The sequence below is a fragment of the Botryllus schlosseri genome, chromosome 2, assembly GCF_051294905.1.
Source record: "Botryllus schlosseri isolate E-star chromosome 2, Bs_hap1, whole genome shotgun sequence".
Classification (NCBI taxonomy): Eukaryota; Metazoa; Chordata; class Ascidiacea; order Stolidobranchia; family Styelidae; genus Botryllus; species Botryllus schlosseri.
The window spans coordinates 796,602-812,335 of record NC_137237.1 but is presented as its reverse complement, the minus strand read 5'-3'; the positions used below and the strand labels follow the sequence as shown (position 1 = coordinate 812,335).

At 39.8% G+C, this 15,734-nt stretch overlaps 2 protein-coding genes across 2 annotated transcripts; both read left to right on the top strand.

Moving 5' to 3' along the window:
- The first annotated feature begins 660 nt into the window (after window positions 1–660).
- Window positions 661–3,849, top strand: LOC145432855 (dephospho-CoA kinase domain-containing protein-like). Its single transcript, XM_080309666.1, has 2 exons — window positions 661–1,421; window positions 3,032–3,849. The coding sequence occupies exons 1-2, from the start codon at window positions 1,140–1,142 to the stop codon at window positions 3,428–3,430; spliced, it is 681 nt and encodes a 226-aa protein (XP_080165792.1). The 5' UTR covers window positions 661–1,139; the 3' UTR covers window positions 3,431–3,849.
- Window positions 3,850–3,928: 79 nt separating this feature from the next.
- LOC145432853 (NEDD8 ultimate buster 1-like) lies at window positions 3,929–15,013 on the top strand. Its single transcript, XM_080309665.1, has 10 exons — window positions 3,929–4,084; window positions 6,062–6,258; window positions 8,637–8,864; window positions 10,315–10,675; window positions 12,177–12,292; window positions 12,709–12,798; window positions 13,209–13,322; window positions 13,687–13,912; window positions 14,347–14,490; window positions 14,780–15,013. The coding sequence occupies exons 1-10, from the start codon at window positions 3,929–3,931 to the stop codon at window positions 14,945–14,947; spliced, it is 1,800 nt and encodes a 599-aa protein (XP_080165791.1). The 3' UTR covers window positions 14,948–15,013.
- Window positions 15,014–15,734: the final 721 nt, after the last annotated feature.

The window sequence follows — 15,734 nt, the reverse complement described above, 5'->3', positions numbered from 1 at the left end:
TAAAAAAAAGCGTTTGACCATAACAATTTACAACGTAGCTACGTTGTAAATTGCTAAGGTTTGACTGCGTAGATCATAAAATTCTCATCTCGAAATTGGCGCGTTACGGATTCATGAGGGATGTAGCATTTTTCTCGATCTAAAAAAAGCGTTTGACCATAGCAATTTACAACGTAGCCACGTTGTAAATTGCTAAGGTTTGACTGCGTAGATCATAAAATTCTCATCTCGAAATAGGCGCGTTACGGATTTCGGGGCCCACGACTTGAGATCATGAAAAGTTACCTCACTAGACGCCAACAAATGGTTGCAATCTCAAACACCTTGTCCTCTCCTCACCTGATAACCTGTGGTGTACCCCGCAACTGGTCCTTTAGGCATGACCTATCTGTTAATTACATCGCATTGTGTCTTGTGTATCGCATCATACGTGTTTCTATTGATCTGATGAAAATATATAATCTGACGATCATTACGTTTATTATCGCGAGTGGATTTGTTGGTCTTCATCACTGAGCTATATAAACATCATCAGGACTCCACAGAATCTTATTGAGACATAGCTGAGTGATTTTGATGAAAACAAAACAACAACATCACCAATCAATCACCCACAAAACCAGATTTCTAAATTTCCCTACGCGGAAAATCTTAATGAGCTACCATTTGACACCCCAAAACGCTAATATGCAATCAAACTGGATCGGACCGAGATTGCCTGATCGATTTCACCTGTACACAGAGTGCCGAGTCATTCTTCATTATTGCCAGCCCATTTTAAAATAATTTTGCAGGCTTCATTTCATTGACTGACCCTACGTGCCTCTTTAAAGACGTTCTTCTTTTCAACTATATTTGTAGGCAAAGGTGCGAGTCTGTTTGATTGACTTCACCAAAAAATTTTGACTTCTCACAATCTTTTCATTGCATCTCAATACTGTGTTGTTTTATCTGATGAAATTCATAATATAGGAATCTAAATGGTACTTCACAAAGTGGAAAGTTATCTTAAAATCATGAGCAATCATAAAAAAATTCCGTTTAGGGAATTTTGCTGCCAAGATGACAGCAATCTATATATTGACTGGTGATATATTTTGTTGGCTTGCTGCAGCATTGCAGTGGTGTTCTGGCATGCAATGATTTTAGTTGGTTTAACAGGCGGGATAGCTTCAGGAAAGTCGACAGTATCCTCCATTTTAAAGAATGATTTTAATTGCCGGGTAATAGACGCTGATGTGATAGCGAGAGAAGTGGTTGAACCTGGAAAACGTGCTTACAATTTAATAGTTGAAGAATTCGGAGCTGCCGTAATCACGGACAGTGGTGCGATAAACAGAGAAAAGCTCGGAGAAATTATCTTCAAAGACGAGGCTCGGAGAAAAAAATTGAATGCGATAGTCCATCCTGCAATAGGGAAAGTGAGTTTTAAGATTATATTCTGATTGTGCTTGCCCAGTTGCCCCTATAGCCGTGAAGCTCGTTTTATCTGTGGAGCCCTCAACACCGAAAAAATATGCTATGATACCTGGACAAAGGTTACCCTAAATCGCGTTTATGCTTAATGTTGTAACAGATCCCTGTTGTCGTTCAACCATGAAATGTGTATATCTCGTAACTGACAACCTCCAAACCTACATGAACCTACTAAACCGCAAGCAGATCTCATTCGATCTGGCTTTCATTCGATCAGAGGCAACCGCTGTCAAACTGTTGCAGATTGTTGCAATTTATACCGCTGATACAGCTATGAGACAGATGTGATACACCTGCTTGCGGGACCATATGATAATATCCAACATTGTGTTTTCCACGCCATATTAGGAAACGAATAAGACTTCCGATTGCAATGATCACGAGTCTATATAAGCGCATGTTTAGTTGACTCGAGATGAGATTCATTTGCTAAACCTACTTGTAACAACGTCTGAAATATATTTGTATGTCTTGCGTATATCGGCGTCTTAAGAAGATCTCACCAGGATACAGTACAGGACTCCAGGTTAAGTAGTCAGCCAGCTAAACCTATAATACTTTGGTTAGCTATACTTCTACTCACCAGGACACAACCCAATGTATAGCTGCAATGTCACGTGTTTTACGATTACTCCCTGCACAAGACATCTGGGAAACTGTTGCGAAACCGATGTATGTTCAGGATTGTGCACAGTATCTTTCATTTCCACCGTGGGTTCAAATCAGGGTTAACCATGCAAGTCATAGCATAAGGCTCCGAGTCACAAGTCAATCTTAGTTTCGGCTCTAGTCAAGTCGAGTCAATTTCAACTCAACACAGAGGGACAGAGTCACAAGGGGTTGAATCCGAGTCATAGAGTAAAGTCTGCAGTCCGCGTCCCAATCATATTCATAGTGTCCACTGTCCAGTGTTCCTAATTTTAGGTTAAAGTCCGGTTCACTTTACTTTTTCTGAAACTCTTCGGTCATATCTAAAGCCTTGGATTCATTCATAATATAGTTATTTTTCTCACTCTCTCTTAACACGTTTATTCAAACACATCTAAGACAGTTTCTATTTTTATTCCTAATTTTCAATTATTATCGGTCCTGATATACGTGAGTCGAATCAAGTCATATAAAATGCGTCGAATCAATACTAGGGTTACCATATTTTGGAAATCTAAAAAGAGGACACTTTTTCGGGACTTGCAAAACCAGAGTAGAATTCTCAAAAACTGGTAAATTTTTCCTACTTTGTAGTCGGTTGACTAAAAAAAAAAGAAAAGGTCAACCTTCACGTTGTCGGGTGGTTGACTAAGAAAAAAAAAAGAGGGCAAAATCTCAAAAAATAGGACAAAAGTGAAAGTCTCAAAAACGAAGACAAACCCTCTTTAAAGAGGATGTATGGTAACCTTTGTCAATCCACAAATCGACTCGAGTCGGGTAATCTTCCATATGTATTAACAAAATGACAATTCGAGTCCACGAAAAATTGCTACTCAAGTCATTACAACCCTCTTTCAAGTTCACAATGATTGACCGGTGCATAAATTTCGATCCTGCCGTTTTTCAGGCCATCTTCTGGAAAGTTTTGCTGTCTTTTTTCTCCGGACACCGCTTCATTATTCTCGACATTCCGTTGCTTTTTGAATCAAAGACATGGACATACATCACCAGCCGTAATGTAGTTGTGTACTGCTCTAAAGAAACGCAACTGAAACGTCTTATGAAACGAAATAACTTATCGCAGGGAGACGCTCAGTCTAGAATTGATTCCCAGATGTCGTTGGAGGAAAAGCGATGTCAGGCTGACATCGTTATCGGCAATGATGGAACGTTAGATGATACTTACAAACAAGTTGAAAAATTGCACAAAAATTTGGATAAATCTAAAAAATATTTATTCGCCAGAGCTACGCTTATAATTGTATGTTCCTGTCTGTTTGCTTTTGGATATAAACTCTTATTGTGATGTGATACCTTAAATATGCAGATTTTATTGTTAATTCATGTATTTTAACTCAACACTATCGGTTGAATAATGTGAGGATTCTGTGTGAAATGATTTTAGGAATTTTTAGAAATGTTTCTCGTGGCATTAGAACATGGAAATCACTGAAATTGCCAATGTTGCTGTAATTTCTGCTTATGGTAAATTAGTGACCGTTTGTCGACTGCTGATGTACATGTACACTGGTTTTTCCAATTCTATAGCCCTATTAGTTGCTAACAATTACCCCTAACGAGTGTCAGCCGAAGATATTCAGGTTTCAATATCAATATATTAGTCAATTGTATATTAAAGTTCTGTGCCTTCAAGAGTCTCTTTAAATGAGTGTTTCTCGAATTTCATGCAATATTGTCAATTTTACAAATCACGTTTACAGAAAATTAAGAGCAATTGAACATCTATTCAATGCTGGTGTGAAATCAACACTAATCCTTACCATCTATTACTACCCTTGATTCGATGGCCTCGGCAAGTGAAGAAGACATTACCAAAGTAAAAACGCATCTCAGGAACAACAATATAAAGCTATGGCTGCCACCGTATTCAGACGAACAGGGAAGGCCGCAGCACGAATCAATCACAAATATCGTATCGGAAATCAGTGAAAAAACATCGGTGAGTGTCCTTCATTATAATTAACACTCGTCGAAAATTACAATGCATGTCGCCAGCACTTCCAAGCTTTAACAAACTATCAATCAAGTTAGTTGTCCATTTATTGAGTAGTTCTAATTCTAGATTCGCATTTTAAAAATTATTTGGTTTCCAAACAACTAGAAAACATGTGTCGTCGTTTGGTGTGAATCGTGCAGAGGTGGTCAAAGTAGTCATGAAAGCTACGCAAGTAGAAGTAGAAACGGAAAAATCTACTCAAGTACAAGTAGAAGTACTTTATAAATAAGCCACCTAAAACTACTTGAAGTAGAAGTAGAATGGACTGACTTTAAAACTACTCAAGTAAGTAAGTAGTTTTGAATGCAATCTTAATTCGTTCGCATGGACTGTCGAAAACTGCGAATTGAGCTATGCGGCAGGTGCAGAGAGCTTGATTCGTATTGATCCATCCCAGGAGGTATCAATTTTATACAGAATAAGCAATGTTTCGCATCATGGAGTGCTGATTAGAGTATTGATATGAAAATGCGGTACTAACCCTTTGTCTACTAGAAGACCCCGTTTTTTTGGCATGGCGCCCTACCGCATATTATAAGACCCCAAGTTTAGGCGAAGAGCAATACGCAGAAGTTGTATCGGATACGGTTTCATCACTTTGCGCGATTAGTATACGTTAATAACAAATATTGTGGATCGTAAAAGTTATATTTAGTGTAGCTTTATTACACTTGCTTTCATGCTTCAACATGTATGTTCTGCAGACAAAAGAGCTGAAAGTAATTAGAACTCAAAGTACTCGCAATTGAAAGTGAAACACAAATACCACTTCTAAAAAGCGAAAAATATATTTCATGTCTTTTGTCCATAAAGCTTCAATGGTGATCTGCTAAAACAGGTGTAACGTTAAAAAAAGCTGGATTTTCCGGATTAGCAAGACACGTAATGGGCTGCTAGATTACGATATGATAGGTAGGCCTAATTGCTAGATTGTGAAACGGTAGTTTCAAACGTTATGGTGAGCCATATTTACTGTGATGAAATATTTGATATGGGCGACAATGTGGTGTGAGAGGAACCCAGCAATCCGGTACCTACATTATATTCACTGACACTTTCATGAAATATATTTGTCACTCCATCGCTACTATGCGCTAAGCGCAACAAAATTTCTGGACTTTACTTGACTTTTATGAATGTTAAATGTTGATGCTCCGTGAAAACAGCCCCGAAAGTCCTCAAGCTATCTTTCGTATTGGGTGATTAAACTACTTATACTTGACAAATTGAAAATAGCGAAAAGTAAGTAAGTAGATCACAAAATATTACAAAGTAGAAGGAGAGAAAATCAGATCTACTTGAGTAAGTACCAGAAGTAGAGGAAAACTACTTGAGTACTTCGAAAAAGTAGAAGTACTTCGTTACTGACCACCTCTGGATTCGTGATACCAGTGTTCTGCTGTGTGATGTTCTTGCAGCCATTGCTAGCTCAGAGTCATAACTACTAACATTGGTGTAGCTCAACTTGGCTAGTAGAGTAATAAGGGGAAAATGCCGGTAATCTCTAATCCCAATCTAAGTTGGGAAATGTTTCTTTGTTCTAATTCTAATCCTAGTGAAATGTTTCATTGTTCCAATGCTCTAATTTGAATCGTAATCTAATTTTTGGGTTTCCTGTAAATGCTGCAGAAGAACTGTATCGTGCGAAACCAGCCAAACTTGCTGTACAAGCACTCGCCATTTCCAAGTTTTCGCAAATTCAGTAATTCTAATCTAATTTGGTGAAGATAGGGGGTCGGTTTTGGGGGTCGAAACCCCGTCCTTTTTAAATGCCCATTCTATCTTCGATATACCTTAGCTCATTTCCGATTCAGTAATTCGTATTTTCAGTTATTAGCAGTTTTAGCTATTTTTAAAAACCTTTAGTTCTAGTTGCAAGTTTTGAAAATTTGTACAAGTCTGATCACTTCTTTTTCTCAGCTGCCACAAGACCTCGTGTCGAGCTGCGTCACAAATCTTCACCAGCACTCCGTCCAAAGGTTGCGAAAAATGCAGCAAAACATTGTCAGCCTCAGAATCAAGTGTTCGCAAACGCAGGGCTCCAATACCGAATCGGTTGAAGTGAGCCTTGCTGTTTCCGGGGTACAACTAAAGACTATTATAGCGGAGAAATTAGGGTGAGTGGTAGAGATGGGCAAAATCGGGTACCGGAGTGATTCCATTCCGAATCGAGTGTTAGGCTTCAGGTCGAGTATTTCACTATCACTCGTGACGTAGTAACGGTGTGAGCTGGCAAGTTCAAATACATACCTTTTATGCCACCGCACGGAATAAAACGCCAGTTTTGCATCACATTAAAGGTAATTTTGTATTTTTCATTCATTCCCATTTCATTACACTTCGTGACAATGCTGTGAGTTGATCGCGACTTCACAGATATGTCATATGTCATTTCCAGTAACGTATGTAGCTTTGTAGGGGAGAGGAGGCCAAGATGAGACACGTTTCTGATATTTCAACGCCACTCGAAGAGTGTTGCCTTCTGACGAGTAATTTTGGTACCAATGCAAAGCCTGTGATCTGTACTATTCATGACTCTGTTTTTGAGTTATATTGAACAACATACTTACGGATTTCTTGACCCTCAAAAATCCTTGTACAGATGTCTCAACTTACCCCCAGGTGAGGGTAAGATGAGACACACCGTGTTCAAGATGAGACACCAAGCAATTCTTGCTCGTTACACCACCAATTCATCCCAAATGATGAATGAACTAGCAACATCGTGAATAAAATATAATAATCTTGAAATATTACACTTTTAAAAATAATTTTTACGTATACGAATTTAAATGACATCTAAAACCAATTATCCATGGGATCCAGCAACAATAAGAATTTTCTTATTGTTTTGTCTTGTAATGTCACATCTGGTCCACTACTAGATAAATAATCTATTATGTGTGCCTTGAACAGTAAATTTTGAATATTATGAGGCTTTCAATGGAAAAGCCCTCCGATACCCATGTCTCAACTTATCCCCATGGCTTTGTCTCATCTTACCCCCACACAATGTTCCCTCTAATTTTCCACGAGTCTGCGCGCACTCACCAACTCGCTGCGCGGTCCCTTGGACTACAGTGCGTAGCGACTAAAAAAAGGTCATCCCTTCTGATTTTCTGTGCGCAGAGACCGTGTCAGCACTGCGCAACTGTGCACGTGTGCAGCTTAGAGGGGACATTGCCCCCCCCCCACCTCAATTATTGTAGAAACGTCAATAAAAAACTATCTGTCGTTTACTTTTCAGAGGTAAGTGCAAGATTACACTGCTAATATTGCACTCTTCCAGCTCCAGTAATGCTGTTTTATAATATGAAATACTATGATAGGTATGCCCTTACAAACACGAATTCACATAACTGACATATACCCTGGAAGTATAGATTTGGCGTTTTTCTGCCCAACCTCAAATCTGTTGGCCTTGTTAATATGGTAGGACTATAGAATGACATTACGGAAACAACATAGTTGAAGGAATCTGTCCATCTGAAAATTGTTCTAATAAAAAAATTGCATGTCTCATCTTGGCCTCCTCTCCCCCATTACATGTTTCGTATGCTGCGATAGGACCAACCGAGGTTTCAAGACTGCCACAGCAGAAAATACTATCGATACTATAATTCTCATGGATAACTTACTCTTAGCAGCAAGAAGCGTATCATTTCAGTACTCGAAAGATTCCACTCTCACTGCACTACTTAAATCAGTGATTCCCAACCTTTTTCGTCTCGTGCCCCCCTTCGCCGATATTTGAGCTAAAATTCCCCCCCCTATGAAAAAGTTGCCTGTGACTAAAAAAATGTGCTTTTTAACGTTCAACCATTTTTTGACTGAGCAATTAATGGCCAAACATATTCAAATATGTCCGAACTATGTCGAATACGGACCGCACTAAACTTTGGCAAAGTAAATTAAATTTGAACGGTCATGTAGCCGCTGACGAAAAATAAATCAACAAGTCCGCTTGCTATGGACTGGAATTGAATCGATGAATTTGTTATGTTTTTCACGTTAGCTCATATGTTGGCTTAAAAAGTTGGGCTTGAATTGGGCTTGACGTTTTCCTGCTTAGTAGTAATTTGGTCGAGAGGCTGTTGCGGGCCCAACGAAATCGTCTCGTGAGCCTCCATTTATCAGGGGGTGTAATATCTACGGAAGGCATTTAAACGTACACCTAGCTTGAAATCCGCCAAAGAAGCATACAATTCTTAAGAACTAATTTCTACTTAACAGTTCTGTACCATAAAAATCTAAAAACCTTGTAAACCCAGTGTATTTTCCGATACAATGTCAAAGCCAGATTCCCCCCTAAAAATTTCAAAATTCCCCCCAGTTGAGAACCACTGACTTAAATCATTAGAACCAATACTCGAATCTTAGTAATAAGAATTTTGTCCCTTATGTTTTTCCAGCATATACACAGACTCGTGATATGCATACACACGGTGTCTGCGTATGCATACCAAGATTATCGTATTTATTGCCCATTTTCCAGTATTGAAGACGACTTGAAATTGATCTGCGGCGGGCGGATCATCGAAAATGACGCCTCTCTTCAGTCGCAACGGATCAGAAACAACAACATTATTCTGTGTCTCGTTGTGAAGGCGTCTGACAGAAACCAATCCAAGGAGGTAGAAAAGGCATTGAACGAAGTGAAGAGAGCCAGGCAAGGAGCTGAGCTTCTCGCTAAAGCCGGTGTTGACGATGATGGCTCGGCGGGGTGAGTTGTTTTAGGAAGACTAGCTAAATGTTGGTGAATTTGTTTTCAAAACTTGAACTAGAACTAAATCTGGAAATCTCGCTTCCAACAATTGCAGACTCGAACTCGCATTTCAAGATCCACGACTAGAACTAGAACTACTCAATTTTCAAAACTCGCAGCTAGAACTACAACTGCTCACTTTGCAAAACTGGCAGCTGTTGACTAGAACTACCAACCATTTGTTAGTGCCTGTCGTTGATTTCAGGCAGTTTGGGTCGGGCGATAGTCATATTGTGACTTAAGTGGTGGTATGCCGTGTGCAGTGGGGAGGTTTGGGTTCGAAATGAAAGCCATGTCCTTCTGAAATGTCGATTCTACCTATTTATAAGCTCATTTGTAATTAAGCAATTGATATCACGCTGTTGCATTTCGACCGAACAATTCAACCGTACTTTTCAACGTGAAGTCTCGCATTTCTGAACTGGTGTCTGAAAGGGGACAGCAGAAGCCTAACTTATTAAATAATGAAATAGCTACAACACAAGAAATATTCATTATAATATTTTCATTATCCGTAAAGATTATATTTTACTGCTTTTAATCTGTTAACACTTTGTTGATGCATAGCAATCTGTAGCAATGTATCAGATGACTATTGTGGTAGATTTTTGTCTGTGTATGCCTGAGATTTGGGATTCACTCACGTGCATATGCATAATCGTTACTCCACTGCGAACGTTAATTATAGATTGCGTGCTCGCTTTCTCATTTGTGAACATCTGTTGTCTGTATTGATTCTTGTGTACTTGATACGCCATATTGATCGCCGCGCATCAATATCGAATTTCAAACCCTTGGGTATTTGGTGGAAATCGGGTTGATATTGAACAAATAAGTGCAATTTTTCAAAAATTCATTCAGTTGTTGTGGTAGGCTACAGGTTTTTTGCCAGTTATGACAATTTCACTCAAAAAATTGATGCAAACAAACACCAAGTCTACTTTATACCTTACTTTAAACTTGTTCAATTGAATAATATATTGATATTGAAATGAACCTGAATATTCGCGGCTGACACTCGTCAGGGGTAGTCGTCAGCAACGAGTAAGAATTGAAAAGGATATTGTATATCAACAAACGCATCATCAAATATGACGTCACCGGCATGAAAAATTGGAATAATCGAGGCTAACTTCGACTTAGTTAATAAAAAGGGTTAACTATATTCTCACTTTAATATTTTGTGATATCACAATAAGGGGGGCGCGAAGTTTTTGCTAACAAAAAGGGGGGCATGTCTAAAAAAAGGTTACGAACCACTGGTGTAGATGTCGTTCTAAATCTAGTTTGAAATAGCTGGAAATTCTCTAGCTGTCCAACCCAATCTACTATTTTTAGATTATAACAAACTCCTGTCGGCTGTCGACGCAACCTAGGTTTGTGTAAAAATTCAAAAACTCGCGTTCAGAGGCTACGACATTGAGATTGAAGACCAAAACGGTCAAGCACTCGAAATACCGGCGGAAGAAAAAAGGTCACTCACAATAGCTCTGGGACTCCACGAAAAAGGACGAGCCATACTGAAAAGAAAAGAGTACGAGCTGGCTCTCTTGCTCCTGCTCGAGGCCGATAAAGAATTCGAAACGTGCCGCTCTGAAATCTTATCGATGGTCGATAATTACGCAGTGCTGTGCTTGGACATTGTGTGGTGTTACGTTTGCTCGAAGAATATTGCCGCGTTGCCCGATGCGAAACTAAGGTTGGATTCTTGCGAAAAAGCTTTCAAGAAGTCGTATGGTGACTCACTACAGAGACTTCTAGCGATCAAGGTAACGGCACTCGTGACTAAAGCCCGACTGACGTCTGATTTTTGAGTGATGAAAACAATATTCAGAGGTGTGGCGTCTAGTTTGAGGCACATTTCCAAAACGTCAGAGCATATAGTTGAATAGATTTGCACCCATTGCTAAGCTTGGACATGAAATGAACAAGAAGGATTGCGTCTGGACGATTTTTTGCCCTAAAATAGGGGGTGCATATTATACATGGGTACAGCAAGCCTTGAAATTAATCTCGAAAAAGAACTTGAAATCACACCTTTCTTCATGTTTGTTTCCAATCGCGCATCACTTTCAGACATCGTGCCCAGTAATTCGTATTATAAGTGGAACGCGCTGCCAATCAGCGAGAAGCGTGTTGCCAATTAACGAGAGTCGTCTGTACAGCAAGCGATCTCCTGCTGAGTTGGTTTGCCGTTTGTACGCGAGCGAAATTTGGACATTGATTGCTGCACAAGCTTGCTAATTCATCGCATCAACAATACGCCTGAACAATCGCATATACAACAGGCCATGTGCGCAAGATATAATCGCTTGCCTAATCAGTCGCATCTCCAACAGGCCTGGTGTGCACGAGATAACCGTTGGCCTGAGCAATCGCATCTGTAATAGACGTCATGCGCAAGATGCCGTGCCACTGGCCTGTACTATCGCGTCGCCAGCTCCGCAGATTTTGGCTGCTATCAACTATCGTTTAGAGACAATGCCGGTAATTGTATAATGATTAGCGATCGTTATGTCTTGATTGTTCAACAGTGACATCGCAAAACAGAATGACATTGTATACTGAAGCACAACTATTCATGTAGGCCTACTGCGAATGCAGGATGCGTAGGCCTACTATACACGGGTACAGGCTTTTTCCCAGAATTTTCATGCCATTTTAAGGGTGTGAATTATACATGGCGGCGTACTATACTTGGAACATTACGGTACACGTTTTTTTTTCAAATTATATTACAATTATAATTACTGAATTCACATAGACTTTAAAATTGAATTCAATTCTTGATTAAAAAGAAGTACAACAAAAATCAAGTAGGTTCATCTAAATCAAAGTTATTGTCACAAGCAGGAGAACGGCAAATGTCAGTATATCATCAAGCTTGTCTCGTGTCGCGCTATACAGTGCTGAAGCATTTTTGGGGAATCCAGAAAATCGATTGCAATAGAAATGGCCTCACAGAATAAACATTCGAAAGGTGGGCTTACCGTCATTACGCTGTCCGTGTCGTTCTCGTTTGAGAATGATCTAATTGTGCAAGTCTAGGCTGGTAATATTAATGCACTTATGAAAGCTTACATGTGTCTGGATGCAGTATTTCTCGTTTATTTCATGCTCAAGCATAACAGCTGTTCAAATAAATGCTCCGAAGTTTTGGAAATGCGCCTCAAGCTAGATGCTATATGTTTTCAATATCGGTTAAAAAATCCGATATCAGCGAGGCTCTACTTGTGCTGTTGGCATGAGAAATAAACCGCGCATTCACAGGGCTCATCCGGTAGCGAGATCACCATGTTTGTTCGTCTGTATGTGTTGCAAGCGATCCTGCACTATCACGATGAAAACTACCAAGAATGCAGCCTACTTCTCGATAAAGCTCAGGGGTGGGTGCAGTTATCTTTCTTCCTTGTGCTCTTTCAGTGGTAGTTCCCATATAACCTTGATGGCATGTTTTAGCAACTGAGACTCTGTTGATGCACACAGTTCATTTTGTCGACTATAAATTTCTATAGCAATGTATTAGAAGTGTAGTTAGATGGGCAGAGTTGTAACCTAGTTACAAGGTTCCGAGTAACAAGTCAGTTTACTTTCATAGTTTTGACGCGAGAGTCAAGTCATTTTCCATTTACAAAAATGTCAAGTTCCTATAACCCTACTTAAACAAGTGAAAATAAATTATAAAGTAATATTTCTCTCGTAAGTGTGCAGTGAGCCTGTTTAATTTTTCTAGTGTGCCACAAGCTCAAAACGTTTGGGAAGCACCGCTCTAAACGGATAAAATGCCGACATTCCATTCCAGCTTTGCCAAGATGGTGGCCGTGGACCAGGATAAAGTCAGCGATCTGATGGGCCTGGGATTGTCGGCTCGTGAAGCTCGTAGGGCTCTGAGGTGATTCTTTACTACTTCACAATTGAAACAGCATTGATCTTGGGGGGTCACCAGTGAATCCGGCCCTTGGTGAATTTGACATTAGAAATGTAATAACTATTATTATTATGAACGTGATGCATCAATATTGTATTAAAGGGCACTGCGCTCTAAATATGATGTGGTCTCAGATTCAAGATAGAATCGGGAATTTTTTTTGGCCGTAGCCATTTCTTGAGAAAGGCACCGCAGTGGAGCTGCAGCTTAACGAAAGTTCAAACTATACCCATTCCTCGCCAGTTGAATTAATTCAATGGTGGCGCTGGCGTGGGTGCAAGTCTCCACTGCTTAAGCGGATGGAAATAATAGAACTGATGTTGATTATGATATGAAATTGGCCTCAAATGGGCTGAACCCATTTCTTTTTGCAGACAGAACAATATGAACGTGACTCTCGCGTCACAATGGGCTTTCAAGCAGCGCGAGGAGAATCAAGAAACGAAAAAGAGAGAAAAGGAGAGGAGGAGAAAGAGAAAAATGCAAAAGTGAGTACTTCTTTGAGTATTAGACCGACAGATAGATGCGTAACACGTGACTGCATAGAAAGCGGCATTGTTCTGAACAATCGTGGTGCTACAATGACTCATTGTTATGATCATTGAATTTCAGCACTCCAATTGTTGGAAACATGCCAATTTTCGAATTGAGGGCTATTTTTGTTGGCGGTCCTTGAAAAAATGAATTTTACCACCACATAAAATTGTTATGTTGTTTGAAAAATAAATGGTGCACAGTTAATTTGTCTCAATTCCAATTCCAACGAGAGATTTCAATATGAAGGTATTATTCAATTGTATATTGAAGTTCTGCACCTCCGTGAGTCTCAAGATTAACTGTTACCCGTTTCAGGGAATTCGGTTCTTGTGCCAACGGTGACCCGGTTAACATTGAAAGCTACCACCATCTGGTCGATACAATGGGTTTCGACCCCGGTTTAGCAGTGGAAGCGCTGAAACACGCAAACAACGCAATGAGTGACGCAATCGAAATGATTAGCAACGATCCAGATACGCTGCGGCTGTCTCGCGAGGAAAATCAAAGTCGGAATAAACCAAAGCAAACTGCCGCGGCCCGGGTGGGTTCGATTTAATCTATTGATCGGGTTTGGGTGATCGAGTTTTGTTGAAATAGAAGCGATTTTGGAGAATTAAATTCATCATTTTAAAACGTCATGAGATTGAGATTAAATGAAGTTCAAACGACTTGTAGTGATTCTGTAGAAGTAGAATGTTCACTTTTTGGATTACCCGAATACTTTTGACCAAGGGTGATCCTCACCAACTAGTCGAGAATTGAGAAGAATCCACAGCATATTCACAAAGTGCAATGAACTAGACATGGTCTTCAATGCGGTGTAAATCTGGCATTATATTGTTTGTGGTTGCATAAAGGGTACATATTTGAACCTTACACATCTTTCGCACCGTTATATCGAGTGATGCTCGGGTACTGAATTTTGCCTGACACTAAAGATCAATGTGGAAAAATTCCTGTGTTTCTCTCGAACAGCTCAAAGCGATGGGATTCGACGAGGCCACCGCCAAAGCTTGTCTGCATCATTTTTCCGGTGCAATGGAGGAAGCCGCCGAATATCTGGCCAATGCAACAGGCGAGATTCCGGCAGAATGGGTCGAGGCTTATAGGGGCAATTTGGTATGTCGGATTTTATGTTTACCAAACTGATTAGTTGTTTTATTAATAATTATCATTATTACAGAGGTGATCAGGGTATTCATCGTTGCTACTCGAGTAGAAGTAGAAATAACGTCATTAAAATCTTCTCAATTACAAGTACAAGTAGAGATTTACTAGTAAGTTTAATAACACTCATCAAGAAAATGAAAAAAAAAAATTTGGCAGAACATCTGAGAGCCGTTTCTGGGGTTTTCGAGGTTCCTGCTTACGAATGTCACATTTGTCTTTGCCGGCACGAATTTTGCAGGACCAAGAGGGCAGCAGCAAGTACACCGAGGATGAGCTGGTGATGATGCGTGAGGTTGCGCAGGACGTGACGCAGAAGCACGACGAATATCTCGACGTGATGCTCGATGAAGAAAAGGGTCTGATACAGCAATACCGCGCCATGCTCCTTTCAATTGCGCAACATTAATAAAACCCTGTGAATTCAATCGAATAATATATTGATATTGAAATAAATTCGAATATTTTCGGCCGACACTCGCCATGGTTCATCGTCAGCAAATATAGTAGAGAATTAGAAAGAAGACTGTACGTCAATGAAGCCTATAGTGTTCGAGTGGATTTTTGCTAAAACCTCAACCCGTTTACATATCCGAGTCGGGTCTTAACATAGTGTTGAGACCACAGTCCCAAGTCATTTGTTCACAGTTCGGGTCATGTTCAACTCACTGCTAACAGCTCTGCTTCGTGATATCGAATGCGTCGCATTCATAATATACTAAATTCAACAGTTCTTGGCCTATTTTTCAAGTACCGCTACTGATGGACGTAATACGAATAATGTGACTGTACAATAGGGCTGTTCAAAAATAACTTTCTTTTCCCGATTCAAGCCGGTCACCTCTTAAATCGTCAGGTTACAGTAGAAAACCTTGCTCACCAAATTTCACTCGATTCCAACCAGTAAAGGCCTCCGCAGATCCAATTAAAATTTTTAATTTATTACGGAAAATTGAAAAAAAAATTTCCAAATTTTCCTGCCAACCCCATGAAATTGTTGAGCTGTCTTCAAAGACGTTGCAAAACAAATTTGAGTTAATTCCGACCAGTAGAAGCGGAGTTATGTGAGTTTTTCGTTGATAAATCGCGGATTACCCACCGATCAAGGATAATCCCAGGATTATCATCGAAAAACTCACATAACTCCGCTTCTACTGGTCGGAATTGACTCAAATTTGTTTTGCAACGTCTTTGAA